General features: G+C 40.5%; 1 protein-coding gene across 4 annotated transcripts in view; it reads right to left on the reverse strand.

Moving 5' to 3' along the window:
• Positions 1-16,103, reverse strand: part of LOC130428547 (cytoplasmic dynein 2 heavy chain 1) — a 62,727-nt gene that overhangs the window by 34,847 nt on the left and 11,777 nt on the right. For all 4 annotated transcript variants that reach the window (XR_008907484.1, XM_056756670.1, XM_056756669.1 and 1 more), the window contains 26 exons: positions 15,913-16,027; positions 13,372-13,542; positions 12,880-13,262; positions 12,678-12,810; positions 12,466-12,583; positions 12,251-12,363; positions 11,697-11,810; positions 11,469-11,613; positions 9,061-9,266; positions 8,794-8,976; positions 7,674-7,856; positions 7,372-7,595; positions 5,798-5,907; positions 5,479-5,678; positions 5,116-5,380; positions 4,831-5,038; positions 3,653-3,782; positions 3,419-3,574; positions 2,417-2,676; positions 2,080-2,326; positions 1,827-1,978; positions 1,307-1,451; positions 1,052-1,154; positions 651-812; positions 411-532; positions 59-307 (listed from right to left, as the gene is read on the reverse strand). Coding sequence is in view for 3 of the 4 variants with exons in the window: in XM_056756670.1 (XP_056612648.1) it covers positions 59-307; positions 411-532; positions 651-812; positions 1,052-1,154; positions 1,307-1,451; positions 1,827-1,978; positions 2,080-2,326; positions 2,417-2,676; positions 3,419-3,574; positions 3,653-3,782; positions 4,831-5,038; positions 5,116-5,380; positions 5,479-5,678; positions 5,798-5,907; positions 7,372-7,595; positions 7,674-7,856; positions 8,794-8,976; positions 9,061-9,266; positions 11,469-11,613; positions 11,697-11,810; positions 12,251-12,363; positions 12,466-12,583; positions 12,678-12,810; positions 12,880-13,262; positions 13,372-13,542; positions 15,913-16,027 (4,597 nt within the window). In the remaining variant the exon portion in view is untranslated. The remainder of the gene's footprint in view (positions 1-58; positions 308-410; positions 533-650; positions 813-1,051; positions 1,155-1,306; positions 1,452-1,826; positions 1,979-2,079; positions 2,327-2,416; positions 2,677-3,418; positions 3,575-3,652; positions 3,783-4,830; positions 5,039-5,115; positions 5,381-5,478; positions 5,679-5,797; positions 5,908-7,371; positions 7,596-7,673; positions 7,857-8,793; positions 8,977-9,060; positions 9,267-11,468; positions 11,614-11,696; positions 11,811-12,250; positions 12,364-12,465; positions 12,584-12,677; positions 12,811-12,879; positions 13,263-13,371; positions 13,543-15,912; positions 16,028-16,103) is intronic.

Consider the following 16,103-nt stretch of genomic DNA (forward strand, 5'->3'; position numbering starts at 1 on the left):
GCGCTATATAAAATAAATGTATTATTATCTAATTTTGCGTAGTCAGACAGATTCTTACACTTTTCAGATCAGATTTGAAGTGTTTCAGCGAGTACGAGCGAGAGATTTTGGGAGTAAAGAGAGTGGCTCCGTGCATGTGGCTGACTACAGACGTGGCTGTGCGGCGCCCAACACCGCTACGACCCGCCAACAGCACCGAACCGCCCGGAGAGCTCAGAACATGGTCAAGACGAGACATGTAGTCCAATACCTCAGGAAACAGCAGAATGTCCAACTCCCGGTTCTCACGGCCATACAGAACTATTCCCTATACAGACAGAACACATCACACCGATGACATTTTAAATTCAATTATTTCACAACATAATAATTGTGAAACTATAATTCATATTGTTACTTCCGTGTCTGACCTTGTGTATGATCTCACTGAAGTCATTGGCATTGAGACGTCCCAGCAGTTTGCCATGAGATGGGAGGAGCTGACCAGGAGCCCGCCCCTCATAAGAAGTGGCCCACGTGACAAAGTAGGTATCTGTAAAATATCACAACAAACATTCATGTCACTAACAAACAATTCAATTTCAGATTACGAGGTTGCTTTAAAGATGCAGGAGTGAAAGGAACACAAAGTGTGTGTGTGTGTGTGTTACCTGTGATGTTGTCAAGGGCATCAGAGCCCCAGTCACCCCTGATGACAGATGACAGAATGTTATCAAACACATTCAGGTCCTTCGATGTCACCAAACGGTCCCTGAAAAGACGTCGAGCTTCGTAGGCCACCGCCTCTAAGACGGCATCTACTGCAGATTTACCTGCATAAACACACGCACACACATTTTATAATCTTACAAAGTTTGGCATGTTATCATTAAAAAAAAATGTTTAAGTCATTAAATAAACTACCTCGACTTTATAAGAGCTCTATTTTTTAAGGTATGACAATCCCAAAATGTATTGAGCCAAGCTCTGTGAATATGTCAATCCAAGACGCTGTACAAAATTGATTAATCTAATATTAAAGCGTGTCGACAGGATGTTTTGCTGATCTCACCTGTGCTCAGGTCGTATCGAAGCAGATTCAGGACCCACTGTGTCAGCAAACACGGGGTGAACAGATAATGACTGTGATCATCCACTGAGAATTTAGCCTTCACCTGAAATCACAACAAACATGTAAAATCACGGTTGCACGGTGATTACGATTGCCGCGTTCAAAATTGAAAAAATATAATATATACTTTTAGTTTGTGAATCGGAATACAGCTTCAAAGTGCCCGTAAAATTCCTCTTTAAAATAAGATCAGACCTGCTCGTAGACCTGCACCAATGAGCTGGAGAGCTGATGGATCTTCCCTGCAGAGCTCCAGGTTGGATCGTTACCCAGGGTGCTTTGCAGCACGGGTCTCAGGTACGCACTGTATATAGTCTGCAGTTGTTCTTTATCTGGATAACTACAGGAAGACAAAACTTAGTGTTTGTATAGACCGTTTCATCAGATGTGCGCCTGACCCCCAGTTGACTTTTGGTTTATGTTTTGCTAATACATCTATTTATATTTATTTTAAGTTAATATTAATCTGTATTGTTATTTAACTGTACCATAGTTGTATTAAAGGGATAGTTCAGTTTATTAGCACTCGTAGACCTGCCAGAGTGTTTGTGAATGTTTACCGAAGGTTCAGTTGGGGTCACAAAAGTGCGCATGAGCAGAAACGTTTGTTTACGTTGTTGAGATGAAAACGTCTCTGCTTGTGTCTGATTTGCAAATAAAACCTTAGAATCTGGCATTTACGTTAACACATCTATGATGCGTTTGTGTTACTTACTCAACGGTGCAGATGCGAACAATGGAGGTGAAGCGTGAAGTCAGGGGGTGTCGGCCCACAGCGCTACCTGCTGACATGGAGGCCACAATCTGAATATTCTCCAACCCCACCCACTCCAGGTGCTCATCATAGAACCCCTGATACGTCAAGACCTTAGACAGAAAACATGGTTTAAAAACTGTTGCGAAGATGTTTAACCACATTCAGAAGAACAGTAGTTTGAATCTAAATAACTGAAAGGTGTGTTTGAGACCTGCTGTAGGAAGGCGATGAGGTTACTGGTGCCCCACTTGTCTGGTTTGGGCAGGTTGATGTCTTTAAGGTACAGCACCAGTCTCTCACAGTCTTTGGGGCGGTACACCCGGCCCGCGTTGGAGCTGATGATAAGACATGTGTGGGAGAGTTTCTGCAGAACGTGACGGGATGACGTCTGAGCGCTGCAGTGGACCACCGCTACCTGTGTGGAGCGCAGCTGAGAGAACGCACAGCGTAGGAGCATTCTGACAAACACGCACATACATACACACACATGTAAGACCACAAATTCAATATGTTTGTGTTGCACTGAAAGTAAGCGTTTGTGTTTATACCCTTTTCCGCATCCCTCAGGTCCCACCAGCAGGAACGGCTGCCTGTGATTGGACGAGAGCCACGGTGTGAAGAGGTCGAGGCCCCGCTGCATGTCAGGTGTGTGTATGACGGGAAGATTCTGGGGGTTTTTGAGATCCTCCATACACACCCCTTCCCCTCGCTTCAGCTCATACACACACAGACGACCAGACGCAGGGTCGTAGTAAGTGTCTAGAGGCTTCCGAGGGTCTGGAGGAGTTTCTCTAGCCCAATTCAGTACCTAAACTCACATGAAATATGACAATAAGTGTGTGCACACGACATTTTTGAAACGATTTAACAGCTTATAAAGGGAAATTGAAATACTTAAAGGGATAGTTCACCTAAAAATTTACATTTGCTCACCCTCATGTCATTTCATACCTGTATAAATTTTAACTTTGAGCTTTGAATGAACAGCAGCATCGTAGCAGGCAGTGAAACGTTTTAAAGGGGTACTCCACAAAAAGTGTCAAACCAATAAAAACTTTTCACAAATTTGTTCTGATGAACACAGAGAAAGATATTTGGAAGAAGGTTAGTAATTTTTAGTTCCAAAAAAATTATTGACTCCTAAAGTAGGAAAAATAAATTGGTAGTCAAAAGTGCCAAATTTTCCTAAATTCTTCAAAATATCTCATTTTGTGTTCAACAGAACAAAACAATTGTAATGAAAATGTTCCTACTATGATTGTGGATGATGTTCCAGAACTAAAAATTACTAACCTTCTTCCAAATATCTTTCTCTGTGTACATCAGAACAAAATTTGTAAAAAGTTTGTATAGGTTTGACACTTTTTGTGGAGTACCCCTTTAAAAGGTTTCACTGCCTGCTATGATGCTGCTGTTCCTTCAAAGCTCAAAGTTTAAATTATGACTGCTCATAAGCATTCATCTGAAGGATTGGCTCTTAAATGAAATGACGGGAGGTAAAGCCGAGCAGGCGTGAAATTACATTTCCCATAAACCCATGCGGCCCTGACCTCCTTGGCAAACTCCTGCTTGCATCTGAGGCTGAGATTTCCCCCTAAACCACGGATGAGTCCCACGATGAACTGTCCTCTCTCTGTCACCCCTCTCAGGTGGGACAAACCGTTCATTACCGTGCCAACAAGACTGGTGTCCACCACGAATGCACTCTACAGAGAAAGAGAGAGAGAGATCTATCACACCTTGACTATGTTGCGTAAGTGTTTGTCAGGCACCTGACCTGGTACCTGTTTGAGAACCCAGTCCAAAGCTCTGTGGAAATAATCATTCAGCCAATTCTCCAGATTCATTCTGTTCTCTTCATTTTCTCTCTTCAGCCACGACTTCACCAGAGCTCCCACATCAGTGTCTTCGTCACTACACAAACACACAAAATTAATTGCGTCATTCAGGAAACACAAGCAGAAGTATTTTTTATGTGAGTCGTTCGTTTTGACGTCAATTTTCGGATTCATGAAAAGGTTTGTATTTTCAAAATGTCAGTTGGTACGAAAGAAATGCACACCTGCTCCCAACCACATGTAAATGGTGCGTAAAATATTCAAACGTTCTGTCTTCTTTTAGACAAACTGATGACACTGCGTTTTGCTGTCTCAATGATATTTCCCAAGTTTTTTTGCCCTGTCTTTTTTCATTTTCTACTCTTTAAAGTCCCAGTGAAATACAAAAATGACAATTCTTAATTTTCATAAATATTGCAGTATTTAAAGTAAATAGCTTATCAATGTGGGTCATTTTAAAATTCATGCAACCTCATAATCTTCAGTTAAAATCTGAAAATGCACTTCCGCCTTGAATCATCTCAAATGACGTAAATAATACATTCACTCCTTCCATTTCAAATGCAACAGCTGTTTTTAAGCATACAATAAATTTCGGTGTGAAAAACGCAAGCCACGCCCACTAATTTTCTCCTTTGAAATTCTTTTTCACTCTGAAATGTGTCAGAATACGGAAGTAAAAGCGATGGCAACTTCCGGTTCTCGGGGACTTTAACTTTGGGTAAAATGCAGAGCTCATCACTGCCTTTTTTGCACAGCTGTCCAAACACAGTGGAGGAGTGGCGAGAAGAACAAAAGGTCCAGAGGATTCCAGCATTCCTAGATACGTAATCTGCAAGCTGTACTGCAGAGGCGGAGATTATACTAATTGTGAATGAGCAGGGTGCATGTGAGCCCTGTCTACGAGTGATTGGAATTCTTTAACATACACACATTTCACTATCAAATCTGTCGTTTACGAAGTTTGAATTCAGGTTTACGTGCAAATTATTGAAATTTACAAATGTTTCATGAATGAGCCCCAACGTGAGATACCGCCCTTGTGCAAATAGTGGCAGCTGATTGGCTGCTTTAGGTTTGGGAACGCCGTATATAATTGGCTGTGCGATTTCGAGCAGCGGTACCTGAGGAAGATCATGCCCATACGAGAGATGGTGGCAGGTGACGCACAGCTCAGATCGTGCGTCTCAAACAGGAAGTTGACATTGGGGCCAAACTGAATTCTCTCGCCGCTGGGCATGGTGAGTAATCGATTATCATCCAGCACAGAGTTCAATGATTCAATCCATTCTGGGTCGATGTCTCCATCACATATGATCCATGAGTTCACCTCTGAGAGAGACAAAGAGCAAGACTGTGAGAGATTGAAAATGGGAGAGATATTTGTTTGTCAGGTAACATTTCCTCACCCTGTGGCTCTCTCACCACCTGTCGGGCAGAGGACGTCAGCACCCCGTCAGACCACTCTCGTGTGTCCATGTCGATGTGACCCAGCAGCTGCTGGCGGGCCATGGCTTTGGGGTTCATAGTGTATTGTTTCACGACACGGCCCATCCTTCCCAGCGCCGCCCGCAACATCCTCCACAGCGTGGATTTGCCCGCTCCGCTGGGTCCCACTATCACCACGCCCATACGCTGTCTGAGCTGCTCGTAGAGTTCTAGAGCCTTCTTCATCTGTACGTGAAAGAAGAGTGAGTATGCGTTGCGAAGAGCATGTGATATAGAACATGTCATAGGGTATGAAGTATAGTAGTATGAACTGCAGGGCACACCTGGCTGGGTATGATTTCAAGCCGTGCCTCCTCATAAACAGCCAGCAGGGCTGATCGGAGCGCCTCATACTCCACATCCTTAAAGTCGACCCCGGGAAACACGTCACTGACCAGTGCGTCAAAGCGGGAGCTATCGGCAAACGTCAGCTTTGACATGGTGTTCAACCTCAGGGCCTGAACCACTAAACCGCTCTCCTTTGCTACACAAAGACAGAGAATAATCGGTTTTCATATTATTTTATTTGATTATTCCAAGATTATATATTTATATTATTTTGTGGTAGTATTGGTATTGAAATAAACAAAGACAAACTCATACTGAGCTTGTTGTTTTGTCTCTGTAACTGCAGTAAACTTCCACAGCCTCTCAACACCGTCTTCAGCGCCCGTAAACCCCAGTCATAATGCTGCTGAGGAGTCAACAGCTCCCTAAACACACATTCATAAATAAACAACAATATAATGAGTACATTAATAAAGCTCAAATCAATAAATGATGAAAAGAGAAAAATAATTCAGTACAGTCACGTTCAAATCAAAATAGTGTACAGGTCAGGCCCGTCGCAATGAGGGGGAAAAAGGGGGCATTGCCCCCTTAGATCTGATTTGTGCTCCCTGAGTATCACTTTAGTATTTATGGCAAAGTTTTTTTTAAATTAACTATAAGTAAAAATCTCTTTAGTTTTCGTCCTTCTCTACGTGTTTCATAGGTAACAGGATGATGGGATGCACCTCTGCTTGACAATAATTAAGTTCAGATGAGTAATCGCACTAAAATATGATTGGACCACTGGATTGGAAAGGCCAGAGCCATTGAGAGAGAGTTCTGACAACGGAAGACCAAAACGCTGGAAGGTCACGTGATTCATAGAGCCTTAAGATAGTTCCGGGACGTTATGTTTTCTCTTTAAATGCTTTGTTTCTTTCATTTTTAAATTATTAAACGGCTTCATCTGTAAATTGGTTAGAAGTTTACCTCAGCTCCATCCGTAACTAGTAACTTCCGGGAACTATTGATAGCCTCCATGAACCGCCAATGCTGTGAAAAAACTGTTCGTTTGGAGTCAATGGAGGTAACGCGACTCTCTCCCTCAATGGCTCTGGGACAGGCCAGGGTAAACGGGTTGTCCTATTGGCTGGTTATTCCTCTGTGCTGCCTGCTTGCATCCCCTGTTATGCTGTGAGTTCGAGTTTCTGGCTCCGTTCAGTTATTTGTAATTCGTTGTCATTCAAATGTGTTGTTTAAATCATATGCAACATGTGTACACAAGGGCATATTATATGCTGAATATGCTCTTCAGGAATTCTTGAAAACAATAAAACAAGGTTTTATTGATTGTTGCACAACGCAGATTGTTGCACAATGTAATGATGGATCCATCATTTCCATTGCGAAAATTAACCATGTGTTTTTGGGTCCAATTGTAGTAGCCATGGTCTTTGGTGTATTGATTCCTTGGTTTTACTGCAGTATCCATCGTTTTAGTATGGTTCTTAAAAAAACATGGTTTTCATGGTAATTTTGTGGTAACCATGGTTTTACTTCAGTAACCATGTTTTTTGGTTTTAACCATGGTAAATTGTAGCTGTTGACATTTGTGTTCACGTATGCTTCTCCAAGGACAGCATTTTGAACCTGATCTAGATACAAAATGTAGATTTCTATGACAAATTAATGAAGAGATTTGATGCCAATGCTATCATAAACCTTCTTTTTTATATGTCTACATATTGTTGTCCGTTCTATGTTTGCATTTGCAGTGTATTAGGTAGCGCATAAAACAAATGTACAAAAGTCATATCTGTGTGTATTGTTGGTTTGTAGTTATGTCTTTTTATCCTTCAGCCGGCCCTGGTACAGGTATGCTGTTAAACCCACACACACTTTCCTACCTGGCCAGATTAAATATGGCCACAAGTTTCCGTCCAAGCATCTGTCCTTCCTTGAATCCTTCCGAGTACAAAATCACCTCGGCGATCAGCTCATTATCAGGACTCGTCATGGCAACCGGTCGGAAGAGCTGTTTCAGATTATCTGGCAACTTCTGTCGTCCTCCGTATCCTTTACCTGCCGGGTTCATGGTTATAAAGATGCCCGAGTTTGGGTCCAATTCGACCTGAACACAAACACAAAAAAATATACCCTCCGTCCAATGACGATATCTCAGTCTCAAACCTGTGTGTTTGTGTGTCACCTCTTTATTGAGCAGCTGGCAGGTGGTTCGATGATTCTTCAGTGAGTTCTGGATGGCCTGTATCTGCATTGAGACGGCGGAGAGTACAGCCTCCTCCAGACGATTGAACTCATCGAAACAACCCCACGCTCCACATTTCACCAGACCAACAAATATCCGCCCCATGGACCTCACATCTATACCCTAAAATACGAAAATATATTCCACATTCAAACATCTTTACGTGCTATTACACTTCTATAGTAAATCTCACACAAATTCTGTTCAAAGTAGTCTGAAAGTACCTTTCACAAGCCGTGCCAGAAATCAAATCAACTGAGGCTAGTTGAACAAAAACAGGCCATGTTTTCTCAGGAGCTGAATGCATATTGCTTTTTGCCAGCACAATAGATTGGTTGACTCAAAGGCCAGCATTCAAATTGAATAAAGCTGTTGAGTCAGCACCTTCAGAAATGTTCGGCTCAAACTCTTTGTCTTCACCTTGAATCAAACTTAAACCTTGCAGTTTCGTTCACATTCAGCATTAATGAGGAACGTTTCGATCAATATTACACCTGCTGGAGGACATCATGACACATGCTGCTTAGTATTTATTCAATGCTATAACACTTTTTACAATTTCTCAAGGCAGCTTTACAGTAAATACCTAGTATTACAGATAGTAGAGATTAAAAAACAAGGGAATAACGAATCTGAAAATGTCGCGATTGTCCAATCAGAATCAAGCATTTCACGAGCCATGTAATAAACGGTAATAGTGCAGTTTTCTGCATGAAACCTAACCAAACATGCTGGTATTCCATTAAACAAAACATGTACATTCAACAATAGATCATTAAAGGGGTGCTGCAGCGATGTGTCATGCATTCTGACTTCTTTACAATGTTAAACGTGTGAAACGAGTGAAAAGGATGTCTGTGTTTTGTTGGCAATGGGTGCTTAAATTAAGCCTGCCCCTCCCCATCAACACGTTCAGCTTTACAACTTGGCAGACTGCTTACATACACACAAAGCAACATTACACACTGCATAAAATGCCATTTTATAGCCATTGTATAGTTACTCTTTAATAAACAACCGATGATGTTAAAACTGGTTTTGTGGCTGTGTATGTGTGTACCTCGTCACAGTTGAAGACCAGCACCTGTCTGCCGAACAGACCTCCCAGGGCTTTGACCGACTCAGTCTTGCCGGTTCCTGCTGGGCCGTAGGGATTACCACCCAAACCCATCTTCATGGCTTGAGTTAGTGTCAGATAGCACTTATCTGTCAGAGGTGTGTGAACCAGTTTAGGAGCATTACCCTGAGAGAGAGAAAGAAATGTAACTGAGATTCATTGACTGCTGATATGACAACACTAGTTTAGAACGCAGAATGTGATCTTCACCTGATACTCATACGTGTATCTGAACTCGGCGTCCACCATCTGTATGATGCAGCACTGATCTGAGTTCAGGTAGAAGCGAAGCAATTTCCTCCAGGTCCAGTCATCAACGCTGTGCACCTGAGCCTCTCTCAAACACTGGACCACGGAGATGTTGTGGATGATGTCGAGAATCAGAGCCTTCAGCTTCAACTGCACAACTCTGGATTCTGGAACACGAGAAGATAAGAAACCGAGCGTTAGAAAGGGACACTTGTGGTCAACAAGTGTGATACCTGTCCGCATTTATGGGTGAACTGTATCTTAAACCCTAAATTGATGTTGGGGATAAATGTGGGCAAAATGATTTTGTTTTCTTAAATATATAGTTTTCTCTTATTCTGATTGGTACAAATCTCGGCTACTTTTTCAAAATTTGCCAGTTAAGCATACCCAAAAAAGTCAGACTTCATTCAACAATGTTAAGTTGGTGAAAATAAAAAACTCCTTAATGAGTTTTTAGTTCCCATTTTTGGCACCCACAGGAAATGAATGGGAAATTGTTATCATAAATAATTCCGAGCATTTTTTATTATTTGTTCAATAACCATCAAAAAATCCAGTACAATGTAGATCATAGAGAGTTCAAAGAGAGTTGAAGTCCCACTGCAAGATTTGATGATGCTTCAAGATAAAACTTAAGTCAAGTTTTCAAGTAATTTTGTAGCAGCACAATGGCAAATTTTCCTTATAACAAGGTTTGATTTGTCTGTAAGCATATTATGGTATGTGTACCCAAGATTTTTTATTCAAAAATTGTAACTTAACTTAAGACGTTAAGTTTGTTACAACATTGGTTTATAGTTTTTAGCCTATGCAACTAGTGAGTAGCCATTGAAATTACATGTTGTAATTAAATCAAGCTTCACTTAAAAACAAACGTGGGTTTTGGGGTTTTCAGTGTGGTTTAATTAGTGGAATGAAGAATTTTCGGTAAAAAAAAGAACATTAAAATTGCTAATTTTGTATTTACATTGATAATTCATTTAATTGATAATGCTACTTTAGTCCATCAGATATCACAAAAACAGAAGCATCATTTATTTTAACTTTTTTTTACTGCGTTTCAATTAGTGGAATTACGTTTTCAATGAAAATCATGTTTTCGTATGAATTTTGGGAGGAAAACATAAAAGCTGCTTATTTTACATTCAAATAAATCACGTTTATTTACAAGTTTGAAGTGGAGTAACTGAGGTAAAAAATATCATAAAAATAAATCAGCAAATAAATATATAACTTGAAAGATTCAGCTTTTATTAAAAAGAAAATGACATTTATGTAAAATATAAATGGAATCACAAAGTGCCCAAAAGTGTCCATTAACATCAGATGTCAAATTCTACTCTACCGTACTATGTGTTCATATATTCCACATTTTAGAAGAATAATAAACTCACCAAAATTCTGAAATAAAATAAAGGGAACTATGGGAATTATGTTCTTTCTAAAATATCTAAAAATGTTATATTTTATCATCTCCTCTGTACCTTTTGACTAGAATTTGCAGGAATGCTTTCTTGTCATTTTATCAAGCAGCTTCTTGAGGTCTCACCCTGAGATAATTTGAAAACAATGTTAAAGGAGTTCCCATCTATACTGTGCTCTTATTGGCTATTCTTTCTTCATTATTCAATCAAAGTCATCCATTTCGAAAAAAGAAAAAAACATGTGTTTGCAAAATGATATGTTTGTCCACTAAACTAACTTCAGACACTTAAGCGCCTTCTGATCAAAAGTGTTTTTAAATAATAAGAAACATTTCACTCAAGTGTCCCAAAACACTTTCTCCAAACACAAATATGATAAATGTGTTTTTAATTATAAGCTGTGCTTTTGCTTTGAAGTATCACACAGAAACAAGTCTGCCTGTAATGGCTCATTTATAACCAGACTCGTTATGTAGAATTAGCAGTAATCTCTGTTAACAGCGTGGCTCATCAGAGCTTTAATATGCCTGAATTTATTGTGAATATTACTGGAGCTTCACAGAATAAAGATCTCAGCTCATAAATGTACTGAAGAACTTTATAGACACTCAATATTAAACAGACGATACCCCAAGCTGAATACACACAGAAAATGAAATGCATGAAACAAAATATCAGTGCAGTTTCATACTCATCCCTTTCATGACTTTAAACGCAGTGTGAAAGATGATATTCATTATAGAAATAATTTGTATGGTATTTACCAGCTTGTCATTCTAGAAAATATAATACAACACATGATGCAGTGTGACACAGATCTCACAAAATATCATGATATTGTTTCATGTGATGTACGTTTCAGTATATAGATTTCTGAATTGGTTGTTAGGTTGCACCACACACAGACACACACTCACTCACACAAGGCAGGTGTTTGTGTACCTGTAGATTCATCTGTGCTACTGTTGACACTGGTGTAACTTTCCAGTTTGGCGGTGAGCTCCTGCACCAGCTGATGAAGGGTCTGCTGTCTTATGGCGTTCTCCACATCCAATGTGAACTGAATCTGCTCTGCCAGACACAGGATCTGAAACCAGAGTCACTCCACATTCACTTCAACTGATCCACAGAGACCTTTGAGTGATTCTAATGAAAGTGTGTGTGTGTTACCTGGGAAGGGAAGCGGGTGGGATCCACATTTCCTCTCTGTCCTGCTTTCACACACTCACACAGAAGATGTTTCAGAGTGTTTTTCATCTCTGCAGCGAGAGCACTCAGCCAAACCTTATAGACACACAATGAAATATTCATTATAAATATATATATATATATATATATTTCTTTTTTTATTAAATATTTCTTTTGATATTATAATAGATATACACACAAAAACACACACACATATATATATATTAGATGTAAATATATGTTGTTGTTATATATTATTATAATATATGTATTATATAATGTTTTACTATATATAAATATGTAGCAAATATATATAAACATATATATTTGTGTATATGTATATACTCTATACAGCCGCAGAAAATATTATGAGTCCAAATTCATCATATACTCATACCGTTTACTCATCCCTTTCATGACTTTAAACGCAGTGTGAAAGATGATATTCATTATAGAAATAATTTGTATGGTATTTACCAGCTTGTCATTCTAGAAAATATAATACAACACATGATGCAGTGTGACACAGATCTCACCTCCACATCATTGGAGATGCTGATGTTGTTCTGGAGCTGGACCGTCTCACCTTCCAGGGATTTCATGGCTGTTATGCTCTGAAAACTCTGATCAAACTCCACACTGCTGATGCCTTCAAAACACACAAACATACACAAAATAATCAGAAAACAATATACTGGGAAGGTATATAGTTGATATAGTTTGGTTCTTGAGTTCTTCGGGTGTGTGTTACCTGCAAAGAGTTTCTTTAGGTGTGTGTGTATGACAGTGGGGTTTGTGGCCTGCCCAAGAATCTCCAGGAGATCATCGTCTCCAATGAAGTAAAACCGTGGAAACGCAGAACGCTTTTCCTGCAGGGGTCACAAGGAGGATTTTGATATAACGGGGTTGTTATATCAGTGCGACTCTTATAAGAAATAACTTAAACATTGACGTCGCTAATACCTCTAGGAATTCATTGAGAGATTTCTGACAGCGTTGTAACTGATCCAGGATGGTGACGAGAGAGTTTCTGATCCCAGCTCGAGTCGTAAGAGACGCAACTCTGCTGTCTCTCTGAACATCTGACATGATCGCCCTACGCACACATATAGGTGAGTTTTTCTGCCCCAAGACATGTTCCAGAGTGTCCCATCCTCCATCTTACCTGAAGTCCTGGTCCACTCTCTGGAAGCGAGCCTGTTCCCGTGGCAACGCCCCACGTCCAAATATGGGCTCGAGGTAGACCCACTTCCTCTGGATGGTGTTGAGGTTCTGGAGGTATTCGTCCAGGTCGGCCAGTCGGGTCTCCCACAGCGACACTTTATCCTCGAAGCGCAGGTAATAGGGCGAGTCTTTGAGCGACTGCAGCAGACAGCGATTCTCTCCAACCTGGTTGACCACGTCTCTCCAGTCCCTGATGACACGCAGAGATCCGCCCTGACTGTCCGTGTAATCCGTCAGACTGAAGCAGGCTCCAGCCGCCCACAGTTCCAGCTCACGCAAGGCTTCACGGATGGTGACCTCGGCCTGGGCACGACTGTTCAGATCCTGCTCACCCAAAGAAAGGAATTTCTCAATGTGTGTTGATTCAAAATATGTTATTAGCACAAAAATGTCCTCAAATTCTGAACGCGTATAAATGAGCGTGTGTTTAAACCTTGAGCTCCAGTGCTTTATCTACGATTTTGTCAGCCACTGTGAGCAGATCTTTGAAGCGCAGTGTCTCCAGTGTGGTTCCTCTAGGCAAAGAGATCAGTCTGAACAGATCCAGCCAGTGTTCCTGAGAGAGATGCTCACCACGAACATACTTCAATAGCGGAACCAATGCCTAAAACACATACATGCCACTGTAAAACTCCATGCAACACACCACATAGCAGTTCAACTGCTGACAATACAGGCTGTGTTTATCGATGTTAAAATCATCAAAGCTGTAAGTTACCTCATAACGTTACATAACAACAGACCAATCAGTTCTTAACAGGTACCTTGGGTATAGAGAGATGTATGGCTTACTATATTAACAATGGCATTGACTTTATATATCTGAAATTAAAAAACACATTCAGAGAATTCAAACTATTTTTATTCGGAGACCTCCATTTTTTCAGTCAAAATCCATGACGTCAAATGGTTGCAACCTAAACCCGTTCTCTTAACGCTACAGCAAAGCACACAGGATTTTCACATATAAAAGTAAAGCGTGAGACGTCAAACATAAGATCAGATATATAAATACACAGGGACAGTAGGTGGCAGTATTTCTTATACACAAGCCAGCCCCCTTGGCTCCCATAACAGAAGGATGCGTTCAGTAGGCGTCTGTTCAAGGTAAACATGCATCAAATCATAGCTTTAAACTACCGTCTTTAAGACTATTTAAGGCATCATACCGCATTATCGTAAACTTTATACATTATGAGAATGTACCGATAAACAAAATAATAGGAAGCTTATTGTGTAATTTATTATGTATTAGAGCACACGTGAATATTAGTTCTGTCATCCAATGACAGAGAGAGAGAAGACAATAGGCTACTGATGTTGATAAATCAACAACAAAAAGTAAAAATCGGGATAAAATCTATTTTGTAATGGCTAAAACATTGTGTATTTATTACATTCGCTATGATTTTGGTTATTAACATGTATGTTTGTATTGTTTTTTACCAACAATATTACAATGTATGAAAATACACCAACTAGCCTTTATTTTATTTATTTTTTAGCATTATTTATGTATATATATATATATATTTATACTACAGTTCCTTATATTTACTGAATAACTGATTTGTTTGTCTGTTTCAGTTTGGCTGCCTATGCTGTGGTGACACTGGACACGGCAGGTTTTTTCTGGTACTGGGGTGTGTTTGTTTTTTGTCGAGCGCATGTGAGTGTTGTTTTGACATTTCGCCATGCGCTCTGTGTCTACCGTTTCTCATCACCTCATCACACTGTTTACCTGTAGATCGTCCTGGCCATTAGTTAATTGCCTCTCGCCATCTCACCTGCAACCCGTTACGTTTCCCTATTTAGTCTCTGGTGTTCCCTCTTCTTGTGTTAGACCGTGGCTTGTTTATAGCGTATACTGACTACCTCAGACTAGCGTGTCTAGCTCGGTTTAAAGCCTTGCCTTAGTCTTTGTCATAGCCATCTTCCGGATCGAATTTCTCCCCGTGGACTGTGTGCCTATTACCACCTGGACTACCTTGAGTTTGGACTGTGCCTTTTTGTTTAGTTTTTGTTTCTCTTTTTCAATAAAGATCTGTCTGTTATCCCCTGCATTTGAGTCTTCTGCGTCGTGTGTCATGACAGAACAGTCTGACCATGCACGTGACTCAGCGGGGGCAGACCGTGATATAGCAGCAAGGAGCCAGCTGGGCCATCAGGAATCTCGGATTAACGCTACCACGCAGGAGGTTTGAATCCTGAATTTGTGAATCCTGTGTTTTTTGTCGTTTTGTTTTGACAGTTTGCTATGCGCTCTGTGTCTATGTCATTACCCCTCCCTCGTGTTTCCACGGAAGGCTTTCCCCTCACCGGTTTCTCATCACCTCATCATGTCTTAGTCTTTGTCATAGTCACAGTATTTTCTAGTAATCAGCCTTTTGTTCTACCCTGGTCTTAGTTTGGATTTCCCGTGCCTCCCCTGTTATTGATTTTGCTTTGCGCCGCAGTTCCCCATGGCACTCCGGATCTCATCTCTCTTCGGTGGTCAGGCACCTCACCTCTAGCTGAGCAGGCATCCCTGGATAGGGTACTTGGATTCTCTCATCGTGAGTTAGTCGGGTCAAGGTCATCTTAACACCCAGATCTCTACGCCTGTGTCGTTCTCCCCAAAGGGTTTTCCTGCTCTCTCTCTGTGAATCTTCCGGGTCGAGTTTTCAAAGAAATTAAAATATTTTGTGTAACTACAAATGACGGTAGTGTAAGGCTATTACAACATATTAAGCCATATATCTCTCTATACCCCTTTAAGTTCATGGTTATATATTGTGTATACAATATTGTGTATTTATGTACATTTTAAGGTTTATTTATCTGAACCTATCTAAAATATGTTTAATTTGTAATACTCTGAGACAAGGAATAAAATAACACTGAAAAGGGTCCACATGACACAAAAAAAACATCAGCACAAAACTTCCATAGCAAAACGTTAGCAGAGAAATTTCCATTTGATCAGGGTAAAAACCTTGAATCTGTCCACTTCCTTCTGCAGTTTGACAGACATGCTGGTGTGTTCCTCGAGCTTCCTCAATCTGTCCTGCCACCCGAACAGAAACTCCTCAAAGACGTGAGACTTACTCCTGCAGGGAATCACACACGCAGATATAACACTGTATTGTTATCCTGGATTTATGTTAAATATAAAAGCAGAGACAA

Source organism: Triplophysa dalaica, chromosome 9, assembly GCF_015846415.1.
Source record: "Triplophysa dalaica isolate WHDGS20190420 chromosome 9, ASM1584641v1, whole genome shotgun sequence".
In the NCBI taxonomy this organism is placed as follows: Eukaryota; Metazoa; Chordata; class Actinopteri; order Cypriniformes; family Nemacheilidae; genus Triplophysa; species Triplophysa dalaica.